The 14,444-nt window shown below is 42.1% G+C and overlaps 1 protein-coding gene across 27 annotated transcripts in view; it reads right to left on the bottom strand.

Moving 5' to 3' along the window:
* LOC100869303 (uncharacterized) overlaps positions 1–14,444 on the bottom strand; it is a 95,656-nt gene that overhangs the window by 49,076 nt on the left and 32,136 nt on the right. For all 27 annotated transcript variants that reach the window (XR_015291552.1, XR_015291554.1, XR_015291553.1 and 24 more), the window contains one exon: positions 8,872–8,919. Coding sequence is in view for 24 of the 27 variants with exons in the window: in XM_086906049.1 (XP_086762175.1) it covers positions 8,872–8,919 (48 nt within the window). In the remaining 3 variants the exon portion in view is untranslated. The remainder of the gene's footprint in view (positions 1–8,871; positions 8,920–14,444) is intronic.

Genomic DNA, 14,444 nt, shown 5'->3' with positions numbered 1-14,444 from the left:
TCAGCTCTCCTTTCTTTCTTTTCTCAGCTCTCGTCTTTCCTTTCGAGAAAGGAAGGGGGAGAGAATTTGATTTATTAATCTTTTTGCTGCATGACAGACATTCGTTAATACGGTGTGTATAGTTATTCTTTTCGGTATTGCATAAAATAATATCGTTGTTGCATGCTTAAGGAGAGGAAAGGGGATAAGTGTGAGAGAGATATAGTGTACTATCGATACATAATTGAAATAAGTTAATGATTGATATCGATTTTATTCGGCACGCTCCCATTTTTAAGAATTAAGAGGCTTAGGTGAGTGTAAATATAGAAAAAGGAAAAGGATTCGCTAACAAAAACGATACTTTTTATTTATTCGTGTCAAGGAAAAAAACTCGAGGATCTTTTAATATTTTTCGTCGATAAATTAGAGGTTTCCACGAGGATGATGATCTCATTATTGAAATAATTATTTTTGTTACATGTCCTTCAAGTGTCAATTAAGGATATCAAGCTGAAGGAAAACTTGACAAGGAATTTTAATGGTAGATTGTTGGACGACTGTATAGTCACCTTTGATATACACTGCACGTCCAACGATGAGCGATTATAGTCACCTATAATAACGATAGGGTTAAAATCGAATTAAGCGCGACGGGGAAAAGTGCTCCCCTTCCCCTTGGCACGACCTATTTGGCAGAAAGTCGTGGATAAACTCGGCCGAGAATAACGCGTTCGCGGAAGTGGGCGGAAATAGTTACGAAAGACACGTGCGAGCGATAGGCGCCATGAGACACGCGCCACTTTATTCGTGTTCGTCGCTCCCTCGAGAAACGAGTATCGAGGGAGAGCCGAAATTCCGAACACGGGTTTAACACGTACCGAATGTATTCGCTATTTACCAAACCACGGTCAACTGTTCACATCTATCGCGAGAATAACAATATACACATTCTCCACGAACGAATGTAACGTGTGAATCCCTACCACCTTTCTCGCAACGTTCGTTATTGGCTGAACGAAACGAATGCTCTATCTCACTTCCTCTCCATTTAATATCTCCATTTAAACGAGAAACGTTACCTATTCTTATAATAGATATACACTATATTTAACCACACAACACTGAAACACTGTTATAAAAATTATTAAGATAAAATAATAAAATTGCAAAAGATAAGTCTACAATCTACGATTCGTTTACTTGTCAAACGCAACGCGAGCGACCTAGTCTGGTGCTGCCCTCTCCAACATTTCCTCGCTATGCGTACTAATTTTTGAACATAGGTCTGAATATAACCGCATTTACTAACTGACTCACTAGAGTTGTTTCTATCCTCTCTCACTTCTTTTCCACTGATCCGCCATCAAATGATGATTCAAATATATTTTCAAATTATTACAACACACAAAATTAAATGCACTATTATTTATACGCGAGTCATATCATGATAATCCGCGCGGCATCGAAGAGGTAACTGAGCGACGAATCTACGTTTAATCGGGACGACGACAGTGGTAGCTCGCAATGCGAATGTAGGTCGCAAACGCTTGTGTCCATCCGTTCGAGAGGGACGGTCGACGTCCAATTAACAACGAGCTCCGCGAATTCCAGGCAAACGTATCTCCATTGGTATCTCGGGTATTGCTGCTACCAGACTAATGGATGTCAACGCAGAGACTTTCGTTCGTAAAAATTAATTGGTAAATTTCCAAGATGATTGGCCGCGACTGAAACGGGCGACGAGATAAGAAGCGACGAGTCCTTTCGATGTCTTTCACTCGTCTATCGGTTATCTCGTCATCGATCGCTCACCGACGAGCAGCAGAACAACTTCACGTCGATCGCGAAATTGAAACGTCATTCGTCGATTTATCTTCTACTAGGGATGAGTCTACGCGCTGAAATCCATTACCGTGAAGACGGGCAGAATTTTATATAACCGACATCCGTATTGAAATCCGTTAAAAGCATCGAGAATCTTTCGAAGAAGAAAATATGATTCGATCGAAATTAACAGTTTCGAGTATATCATTTTTAATATCTACACGCTGAACTTTTTAATTTCCTTTTTGTTTCACTACTTTATTCGATTCATCATTCAACACACTCTTCTAATCCTGTACCAATTTCGATATACATAATAACGGAAAAAACGCGATATTATTCGATATTATTGAATCAAGCGATACGTGGCGAATTTCGCGAAAGTCCCCTTGTTAAAATTGATTTTTCTAAATAACCCCTGCCTTTCTCGCCCTTCTTCGAAATCATGGAACGGAAGCGTTGGTCATAAAAAAAAAAAAGAGAGAGAGAGAGAGAGAAAAGTATAGTACACGAGTCCAACATGCGACGAGGGAACAACTACGGATGATCTGAGCGATACGCGGGCGATATCCCCGTGCACCGACCGGTTCGATAAAACTCGAAGCTCCGTGCTCGACGATACAACCAGTACTGGCAACCACGACACCGCGAGATTCTCGAACGCGTTTATTTTCAGAATAGCGGTGTGTAGCACACATGCGAGCGAGAGAGAGAGACGGAGAAACGAGGGAACGAAACCGACGAATCAACGAAAGCTTGTCTTTCTCGTCCGCCTATATTCGCCCGAGAAATCTAATCTAACGTTCGGATATTCGATAATTCGTCATCGCAGATAAGATTCCGAACGGTCGGTCTCTGCAAATATGTACCTGCGTACAAATACAACGCTTGACAATTTCTTGGCAACGAGTCGATGCGTTTCTCGTATATCGATGAGTATCCTCTTAAATTGTTTTCCAATAATTTTCACTTTTTAGAAAAATCGCGAAGAAAAAAACACACTTTTAGAAAAAACGTAAGATAGTAGGTAAGTAAACGAAAAAGGTAACTGAAGGTATTTATTTTAAATGATAAATTACAACAATTCTACAAATCTTTATGAAACGTTTTAGGATAGAATAATAGGAATATTCTCTAATCGAAAGTTCAAGTGACAGAGGCAACTCCTCCTCCTACGCGAAAAATGATGCACCGTAGTAATTATATAACGGAAGTTATAGTGAAGATATATATAAGAGAAAGATAATTCTCGAAATATAGGAAGATGATGTGTACGAGGAGTCCATCGATTGTAATCAGTTCCATGGAACACAATCGAATGCACTACACGTAGCCCGTGATCCTGCGCGATTAGAATTATATTATACGTGTTGCTTGTTGGCTTCGATCGATTTCGATTGCCATCACGAGACACGTTGTCCATTACGGGAGTAATTTTGATTTCTTGACCTATCCGGGTACAACTGTTGCATGTCTGTTGTGAGAATTTCGAAACGATTAAAGATTCCAATATTTTATACGATAAAACACGATATTTCGAATCTCTCTTCCTATATATATTATTGTTAAAAATGTTACTCTATGCCATTTTATAGAGAAAAACTATCCACCAATCTCCTACAGCGAACGAGATCGTAGCTGTTGTTCAAGGCAGGAAAAGCATCGGGCGAATAGTGGCCATACAAGAGCCGCGTATTAATCTGCCGACGAGAACGATCGGCGTCTATTAGGCGCGGAAAAGTTTTGACTCGGTTTTACACGCTGCAACTGTGCTCGTATATAACCCGCTCGTTCCAACGAAATCCGCCACTTTGTCGATACAATCCATCGGCGATTCGATCTTCGTCCAATTTATTTGATCCGTATATATCCACGCGTACTTCGTTTTCGATATTGAATTAGCACTTAACGCATCGGGCAAAATGAAATAGAACGAATTTTCCTCAAAATTGGCGCCGGTTTCGATTGAAAAATGAATTTTCAACGAGATGCACGCGAAATAACACGTCGAAAATTCGTTAAAGCGTTTAAAATCGTCTTTGACAACGAGAAAGATAAACCGATCGGTTACACGATATATAAAGCGTATTAGATATTCGAGCAAATTCGACAATAATTTCTCGGCGAACTCCGCAGGCCGTTTATCGATTATCGTCGGCCAAAAATACGCGTTCCAAAGTGCGCTCCTTCTGTGCCTTCTCTTCATCTTCCATGCCCCCCTTCCTTCTCTCTTTCCCTCGCCCAGTGGCGATTCAAATTTCACAGAGCCGAGAATCGAAAAAAGCTTTCGAAAATTACGCGAAAAAATATCCGGCCAATGGATATCGGATTACGTGGAAACGCAAAGGACTGCCAACCTTGAGGTTTACGATGCGTTCGGACGAAAGGTCAGCGAACCGACGAGCGAGTCGGCCACAACGCGCGTTAATTAACCGTAATTGTTCGAGGTTGTTACGGAGAATGGAACTGTTGGAAAGGCGATCAGGTTTTAAACGAAAGCTTTCTCCAACGTTTTTTCTTTTTTTTTTTTTTTTCTTTTTTTTGGCAATTTTTCGATCGAAAATCGTCGCGAGTAATTCGTTGTTTTGTTCGAGATCGGACAATCGCGAAACTATTACTCTTTCCCGCGAACAATGGCCGAGAATTTAACGAGAAGCAAAGAAATGGAGAGAAAGAATCGAGTCGGTATTGAAGACAGATGGAGAGCGATGACGAAAAGGGTATAAGATGGAGAGAGATAGAGCGAGGAAGAAGAGAGAAGAGGTGGTAGGGAAAAAAGGGGTCTGGGTTATAGGACGGTGCATTCAATGTTCCCTTAATTTCACCCTCTTTCGAGGCGAGTACTAGCTGCAAACGCGAGTAGAAAGCAGCGTGGTGCGCATACGCCTGCCGTATCGAGGCGAGAGCGTGTGTGCGTGGCCGCCTCTGAATCGAGCATGTGCCGAGAGAAAAAAAAATCTATATCGCCTTTGAAGCCGAAGAATGCCTTTCGGAGAGAGAGGAAACATCCGTGGCACGTGCACGTGCGTGCGTGCGTGCGCGATTACGTGCGTGAGGACGTGCTTTTACGTTATTTAGCGCCGCTCTCCATCGTCCACGTGTCGCATGCCCCGTTCAGCGTCGAGTTACGCGAAAATCAGGATCTTCCTTGAAAGAGAAGCGACTCCTCTAACCCTTCTATATATATATTCGAGATCATCGATCGGGCTTGAACGAGGAATTTTCGTAGCGTAGGGGAAAAATATCGAAACGGCCCGTTTGCAGATTACCTTTCTTTTGCACAATTTATCGTAATATTAATCGCGAGATGATTTACTTACCACTTGTTATTCCTCTTTTTTTTTTTTTCTTTTTTCCCCCTTTCTCGAGACAACTTACGGATGAAACGGACTCCTAACCTTAGTTCGAAGCCACGAGCAGCGTCAACGGAATTCCCGCTTACATTTCATTTCGTAGGTCAAACACCCGCGACAAACGATATAATAGTTCGACGACCAGAAGTCAAAACCGAAAAGAAAATAAATTCATGGAACACTTCGCGCGATCGTCACACTATACTTAACCGAGACGCGTGCACTATTGCCGGCAGCCGGCTGCCAGAAGGAAAACCAAATCGAAAGGAAGCATCGCTAAAATCCTCGTTGCTGCCGCCACCGCCACCTCCGTCGCCGTTGCTGCCGCCACCGCCGCTTTTATAATCAATATTAGTTGACGGAGGATCCGCCGAGCGTCGCCGTTCGACGCCGCGAGAAAGACAAAGAACCGAACCGGTGATAGTTCATTGAAGCGAGACGGCACACGACATGCACACGTTGCCACACCGAGCAATTAGACAGCGAAGTTTTTTCAATTCTCAGGATTACGATTGCAAGATACAAAGCGATGCGAAAAAGCGAGCCGCGTACGTTTCATCGAGAATCATTATCACTTACTTCTTTTATTAGGAGTTTTCGCTAGGGGGATTAGACGGGAACGCACCTCCAGAGTGATCTCCTTCGATCTGCATCCCAACAACGTCCCTCCTTCGTATCGAGAACACTAGAAAGCGTCCTTCGAAATCGCGTCATCGTTTCGCGCGAGAATAATACTCGACGTCCAGATGCATGGTAGCGCGAGGAAACGAACCGCGGGACTAACTCTGGCGTCCTCGATCGAATGGAAGGACGATGACCGGCGACACGCGATTCAACGAATCTAAGGAAATTGAAAGGATTGGAGAAACGAAAGGAAACTCGAAATATTTATCACAAAACGCGTGTTTTGTCACAGAGAAACTGGCAACAGGGTGTGGCGAGAAAACGTTTTAAAAGATTGGCACGCGATTCGCTTCGACCGGCGTCCACCGGCGGCGAGGGCGCCCACGACGACGCGACCACCGCGACGCCGTTGACGTTTCGCGACTAGATGCGACGCGAGCGACGTATCGCGCCATCTCGTCGACGGCGACTGGCGCGCCTCTACTATGCACTGTATCGTCGAGACACCGACTGAGAAACATCCAATGTTATCAATCGAGATCGCGAACTTTTTCTTTTCGTTTTCAATCCATTTATTTATTAATATTATCGATTTTATGTTATATTTATAGAATATATCCTTTTTATATAACGCAAACTTTGCAAATGTCATGTACATGCATGAGGGCATCTAACAATTTCTATCACGGGTCGGTAAGTATATACAAAGCATGAGGTAAATGAGTGAAAACAGAGATCCGGGAAATTATTATTATTCGTTCATTCTACTAAAGAGGAAGGAAATTCGAATCGAATAGTTTGTAGAAACTTTCGTCAAAGTTTCAAGTTTTCGAAAGGAGATGTGGGAAGACAGTAAACGAGTTTGCCGACGTGAACGGAAATGTCGTTTTAATTCGTTTCCTCGGAACCAGCATCTTTCCTATCACACACTAATATCTTTTCCATGAAACTTCTGGTCGAACACGTAATAGAATGAAATATATATATGACGAATAGCACGGGTGAATATTTACAGGAAATAAAACGAAAATGAGGCTAATTTCACGACGAATGCGATCGTATCTCGTACCTATTGAAATCCTCTTTTCAGAATTAAGGGCGTTCGATTCGATTAGTCGTCCTATCGTTCGAATCACGCATCTAACGTATCGCGAGCCTGACATCGAGAATCATTCATTAGAAAAAAATCTGAATTACGATCTATAAGTTTCATAAAAGAAATTATAATAATAACAAGAATAATGTAACAGTGCTCGCTCGAATATCAAATTACATCGTTCAAATTACATGTATACAATGACTCCCCCTACTGCCACGAATATTCTTCCAAACTTAGTAGCAAAGAAAAATATAATCTTGTGCGTTGCCAGGAATAAAATTGCTACTTGTATCGCGAGGATTACTATAATTATTGCGACAATTGATGTTATTTTGTCCTTGATAAATTTTCAATTATACCAATAATATAATAATAACAGTAATACTCTTTATTTAGACTTCATATACCATTAATTTCATAAAAAAGAAAAAAATTAAAAAACCCCAATTAAAAATCAAATCTTGGCAAAAAATTCCAAATCCACTCCAGTCTTAAATCCGTCTTAATTTCTTAAAGTCACACACGCACACCGAAAATTCGTTTAAAAATCACGGTTTAGGGTAAATGCAGGATTTGCGAGTGGCGCGTAAGAGAGCACGTTCTTCGTTCCAGCCACGAAAAACGTTGGAGGAGAGGCAGGCAGGCAGCGGTGTACAAGCAACGGTGATGAAAAAGGAGGGAAAGAGAGGCATAGCCCGAGGCGAAGTTAACGAGAAGGAAGGAAGGGCGGTCGACGTATCGCTTTCACGCGTCACGAGAAGCAGCCGGAAGGGGGGGAGGTACTGAAACTCGAACCGAGGAAACCCGACAGACGCTTCGCCGATTCCAGGGGTTAAGTTAAGCTTGTAACGCGTGCCTACTTAAACACCAACCCGGCAAAACCAGCGGAGAGAGACAGATTTAAGGCACTCATCGCCAAAAATCTATATTTCGTTAATATCTATACGTTCCATCGTCCTCATCGTTAAATCAATTAACACGTTCGTCGGTCACCGTGATTTCCTTGAGTTCCAAATGTTGCTGTCGTAAGAACAGAGCGATAAACGGAAATAGTTTTAATGTTTTTATTTTATATATTTTAATATAAAATTTGATGAGTTAGTTGTTTTCAGTGCCTCTACTTCTACTTCTTCGCTCCCTATTTCGTTCGTTTCCAATTTTATTTTGATGAATATAAGCCTTTATTAATTGGCAACTTAAACTCAGTTCTATATTATCGATGGCAACATAACAGTCTCCTATATTACCATGTATAATTTTAGATTTAAAATTGTATAAAAATGTAGAATGACGCTCGCTAACAAATCATACTTGTCCCTCTTTTCTGTTTTCTATTATTTTTAAATTTTAAATTCTGTGTCTTTAAAAAGTGTATTTTATTTATATTTCACTGCTTATTCCATTAAATTTTTTTTAAAATTCCGCTTTAACTCTTTGCATTCATACGTCGCCATATAATCACTATCCTATATTTTATTATTATACATATATTTACATTAATAAATATATGTATAAATATATATATTTACATTAGTACAAAAATAATGTATAATATAATATAACATTCTAGAGGGCTCTTGATTACTTGACTTAACTTTCTTAAATATAAATACAAATATAAATGCTTAAAAACCTTTTTTTTTTTTTTTTGAAGAAGAAGAAGAAGAAGAAAGGGTCACCCATATACGTGGCGACGAACGTGTTAAAGACACGTTTTTTCTTTCTCGTACTTGTTCTTCGCCTTATCTTCTCCGTCGATAGAAATAAAACGATGGATAAAATTTTCTGCTCCTGTATATACAACTGTACACTGTACAAGTCGAGCAAGTTTATAACGAGTAAATACGAGAAAGGATCGAAGATACGAGAATGGAAGAAGAATCTCCTCGACCGAGTTCTCTTCAAACGAAAGTTTTCTCGTTGTCTCGTTCGAAAAGAAAGGGAGGGGGGAGGAGGAGGAGGAGAAAAGGAAAGAGAGAACTGACTCACCGATGTCGTTGGACTGTCGACCCTTGCCATCCGAATTCCACTCTTCCTCTGCAACAAGAAAAGGAGATACGGGTCCATTAGCATCGAAGAGCTACGCAACGAGGCAAGAGAATTTGGCCGACGATTAGCGCCACGAAACGCACAAGCCTATCCCGGAAAGTTTACCGCATCCCCCGCGATGCAAATTGAATTCGAAATTAATTGGCGCGATAAACTTCCCCCTCCAACCATACTTCGGAAACAGCAGCAGAGAAGATTTGGAAACTTGGGAAAAGCGCCGGTTTCGAGAGGAGCTTAGAAACGTTGACGAGGCTATCCAAAGAGATCTCTCGACTTCTTCCTTAATCCCATCGTGGGATAAAACGATTATCTCTCCTCCCCGCTCTTCGATCGCGCGCGGATAATTGCGAGGCGAGTCGTCGTTCCCTCGAAAATTATTCGGTGCTCGACGATGGCTGCCTAGTTAAAAACCTCGAAACTCGAGAGAGAGCAAGAAAGCAAGAGGAGAGCTGCGCCAGAGGTGAGCATAAGGATGAGCGTATATGTGTGCCAGTCGCACGACCTAGGTATATGCATATTTCAGGAGCATACATGTCGGTTGTGCAGAGTCGACGGTCTGCTGTTCGCCGCGTAAATTTATAAGGATCCGGCTACTTTCACATTCTTAGCCACGCGGGAGGTATGAATTTAAATTTACACCCCGTTCGACCCATTTTCGGGCGTTAATCCGCGAAACGAATACTCCATGCTTGTCCGTGGGGAACGTATTCGCGATAGCGGGTGGAGATAACGATTTAATAAAATCGAACGGTATATAGAAACGCGGATGCATTTCCATGACAAACATTCCGCGCGAAAACGCTCTCCGATAAACTCTCGCTCCCTCTCAAAGTCCTGGGAAAAATCTAAAAGTCAAAAGGTCCGTGTATATTTACAAAACGAAAGAGCAAAAGGGCGGAAAAAAGGGGATTGGAGAAGGATAGCTCGAGGCTGCGCCGAGCGCGCTTAGCTTTTTCCCTGTTCTCCTCCCCCTCCCCCCTCTTCTCCTTTCAACCCTTGCCCTACACATTTCACGCTTCTCGTAACCTCGTTTACGATACGGACACGTCGTCTCGCGTAAACGATCCTCTTTCGTACGCGACGTGTGGTACACGAACGATAGAAAAAGTCTCGTTATCAACGGAATCGTAGCCTGTAGGAGAATAGATATATATATATATATATATATACGCGTATACACGACCCTTGTTTCGAAAGAAAGCCGAGTTGGTAGTCTCGAAGAGCGAGAGATTAAAAGTTTGTCCCGGGACGGGTGAAAAGCGAGAGAAAGTTCTCTGGATAAACGCACGTTTTTCTTTCCGGGAAATATCCGAGTTGCTACAGAGAAAAGAAGAACGGGAAGAGTCGGAGATTAAGCGGTCGCGAGAAAAACGCGAGAAGATTCCGCGAATCGTTTTTTTTTTCCCCATCGAAGAAAAGTAAAAATTGTCGTCTTACGAAAGATAAAGATTCCGAATAGAAATAAATAAACAAGCTTTTTGCTTTACGTCGACCGTATAATCCCGTAATACGCGTGAAAATCGAATAAAGTCCGATAACGTTGTTTCTTGATTTCCGTTGTACGAAGGATAAAGCCTCTAAAAGGTAAGAAGAAAGATAAACGAGTGTTTTCTTTTGTGTTGACTGATGGCGTAATCTTGTAACGCGTGCGAATTTCGTGCACGGTCGATAATGTTGTTTCCTGATTTTTTTCTCTTTCCTCGATGTGTCTCCTTTTCTCTTATGAAATTAGATTTTATAGAACATTGTGCGCTCACCGGTGAAAAATGCGCGAAGAAAAGAGAGATGGATAAAGTTAAAAGAAAAAAAAAATATAGTTAAAGTTGTAGCGGTAAACCACAAGATCCTTAGAAAGCCGGTAAGGTTACCTGAAGTTTCAGAATCTGATCCTGGCGTGGGGCTAGCGTCCACACTGTGCCTAGATCCCTGGCAACACTCACTGCACTTGCTGCACATTTTGTTCTCGTTTGTGCTCGACACCTGACAAGTCGATCTTGATCACTTTTTCTCACTATCGACGACTTGTCACCATACACCACTAGGCCGCTCTGCCACGCAGTTCGAAACGATCGGTTATCGACGCACGCGTCTCATTGTTCAATGAACAACAACCTGTCCGAGCAGCGGCCGGGAACTTCGACGATCGATCGACACCGTCGTAGCCACTCGATTTCCTCGACCACCATCATCACCACCACAAACATGAACGCAATCCTTGAAACTCGGTCAAGCTGATGGAAAACGATTTTTATTTCATCCTGCGGATTCGGCCACTTTGGCTCACCTCTGCCCTCTGTCGGTCATTCGACCAACTAAAATCGACTATCGACTATCGCGCGCAAATTCAAAGTGGAAAGAAATTATTATATCTTTTATTTCTTTAGGAAATGAAGTCGAATACTTCGTATACTTTTTTTTTTTTTGAATTTCAACGTGATGAATCTACTATAATATCATACGCAGTAGCAGCGTATAATGCAATCTTGAATCCGAACTCGAATAATTTCGAAAGAAGCGTTCTCGAAGTAAATTGATCGAACGAGTCATAACGTCATTTCTAAATTATCGAGAAGAGGCCTTAAAAATCCATCGATGCGTAAAATTAATTGTCTCTACGTTTCCATACTCGAGCCTCGAGATGTACACTCGAGAAACAACTTAGGAAAGCAAAAAGGCTACAAACGAATCTACCTTCGAACAATTGTCTCGCGTGTGTCAGGGACGAGCAAAAAGGCTAAAACCCGAGAGAGATTCCGTTTCGATATCGAGAAACGAATTTTCTCAGACGATCACGATCGCATTAAAAACGCTTTGAACAGTCGTGATCGGGTCGAGGTTGTCGTTTCGCTAAGAAAATACGGCAATTAAATCGAAATAGAACTGGCGAGTGGGGGAAGGCGGGAGAGGGGAGGGGAGGGGAGGGTATATTGTGGCAGGTCGGTAAGGAAGTAAGGAAAGGTGGGTGACAGGAGATGAAAGTAATAAAGCGGTCCGCGCAGGAAGAGAATGGCAGTTAATCGCAGCGGGGAGGGGAGGGGAGAAGGGGGAAGAGGAATAAACGAAATTCAGATATATCGGGGTCGAGCCCGCCGAATCGAGGATGGAACGTTGTTACAGACGGTAATACGATCCCGCGCGTTTCTGAACGACGTGAAATTAACTGGTAACCCGATTCGGTGGAGGAACAACGACGAATCACCTCGTCGCGCTCTCATGGAAATCGATCGTCGAACGCGCAACGATGGCAATTCGCAATTACGCGAGAGGCATTTTGCGGGGGCAGCCCATACCCACCGAGAAACTAATGGGGTTGGGCGGTCATGGGTGGTGGGGTGGGGTGGGGTGGCGATGACGCGCGCGTTTCCGCCACCTCAAATTCGATGTAATTCGGGTTCCTGGAATTCGTGCAGCTACGCGCCAACGCCGACTGGATTTCCATAAACGAGCCGACCGAAATTCGTCTTGGAACTGGGTTAAGCGCGTGTCCATTGTAACCGTTCAACCGAACCCCCGCCGTTCGTTGCCCTTTAATCACGATCTCATCATCGAGCCGTTTATTACGATTACGTTAATCGATCGATCCGAGGTCTATCTTCAAATTCGTGAATGAATTGAAATCGGCAAATTCGAGGCTAGAAAAAAAAATTATTGTCGTATATCGATGTATCGTGTCTTTCTCGAGAATAAAGTGTGACGGAGAGAGAGAGAGAGAGAGAGATACGTATAGTAAGATGAGCACGGTAAGGAGAGAAGGAGAGAAAAATTTTCTCGTGGTAATTTTAAATGAAATCGTACAATGAAGCGCGATCACGTGATTCTTAAGTGGCGATTAAGCTCGAGTTTGCAACAGAGGGGAAAGAACGAGCGACGAGTCTACTCGAGTCAGCGACTTTCTTTCCGCGTTCGGCTCGGTTAAGAGGGCCAGGGAGGGGGTAGAGGAAAAACTAGCCGAATTCCTCGACGATTCGTAACGCGCGCGGCGCTCGATCGGCCATTTTCGAAGGGCGCGGCGTATACATACGTGTCGTACGGTTTCATCGGAGTTGGCCGATTACCATAAACGCCCGTAATTACGTTAATTACGAAGTAATAACAGGATTGTTGAAAACGTTTGAAACGAAAGGGAATAATCGATCGACCTTCCATAATCTCGTTCGAGCGTATTTAACTTAAAAGGATAATACTATAAAGGCAAACTAACTAACTCTATTGTTTGGAAATTTTGTTATCCATTTTTCACTTTATCGAAACAACTCGAAAGATACGATAACCGTTCCAATTATTTTTTATTTACGAATTTGAACGATAATAAATTGAGACTCGTGGTAGCAAAGTAACCAACCAACTGAATTATTCAACGTATTATTCGGTGATTGCGTTACAAGCTAGATTTCGAAAGGAGAGGCATAATATCCGATTACCGTTCGGTGAAGGCAAGGAGAGAATCAACCAATCGAAAGCAGGATGTTATCAATCCGTGGTGTTCTTACACCTTGCGGCTTGAGTGCGGCCATGCGGCGTGCGTGTGTTTGCGCTTGTGTTTGTGCATGCGTGCATGCTAGCCTTAAAATACGATCGATGACGTGACGCAACGTGTAAATCTAGAAACACCACTTTCGTAAAGATTCGTTGAAGCGCAAGTAAGGGGAGAGACTTCCTTCCTCTCTTCCTTCCGGTCCCCTATTGAACACCGGCTGTTGTGCACTTGTAACATCGCTGAATGACACCAGTTGCAAAATTGCAAATGTTCAGTCGAATGCATATATCAATTGTCTCAGAAATAATTGATACGTGTAATAATTTCCTTCTCTAGTAAGATCTTTTTTTTTTTTTTTTTTTGGATCCAATATTGATCTGTATTTATTTTTACCTTGTTACGCGCAATTTTATAAATAGTAAGATACATATTAAAAATAATTAAAAATATCTCGTGAAATCGTTTCGTTTCCACATCGTTTCAACGTCTAATAATAAGTATTGAAGTAAACGAAGTCGATTTTTTTCTTTTTTATCTTCCGACTCATTTGCGATATCGATATAGTTTTTTTTTTTTTTTTTAGTAATACAATACTACTGCGACTGTTTTTCGTAAAATTAATTCTGACACAGTGTTGAAACAGAAACAAGAGATTAAACGTATAACTTGTTTGTTTGTTGCTATTCTAATTTAATTATCATCGGTGATTCACGTGCAAAATATTCGTATCTACCATTGTCAATTGTTGTAACGTAATTTGAAACAACGTGCGAATCCTGCAAGGTTGGAAGAAGTGCATGATCGTGCATGCGAAGCATAGCGACGAGGATTTAGAATTGATTGCAAAAAAAAACTGTTTCACAGAGTAATTAATTAATTAGTGTAATTATACGGGGGGAGGAGGGGGGAGGAAGACGACACGTCACGTTTGTAGAGTCGTAACGTTTGCAATGGGCGTGTTTCGCGACATCCGTCGCACGACGCTCGAGACCTTGGATAATTGGAGACGAGTCTTTTCTCGAGTCTAACTTCGTTT

Source organism: Apis florea, unplaced genomic scaffold (genome assembly GCF_048593485.1).
Source record: "Apis florea isolate Af1SG1 unplaced genomic scaffold, ASM4859348v1 contig_2492_pilon, whole genome shotgun sequence".
Taxonomy (NCBI): domain Eukaryota; kingdom Metazoa; phylum Arthropoda; class Insecta; order Hymenoptera; family Apidae; genus Apis; species Apis florea.
This window is presented reverse-complemented; position numbering and strand designations above follow the sequence as displayed.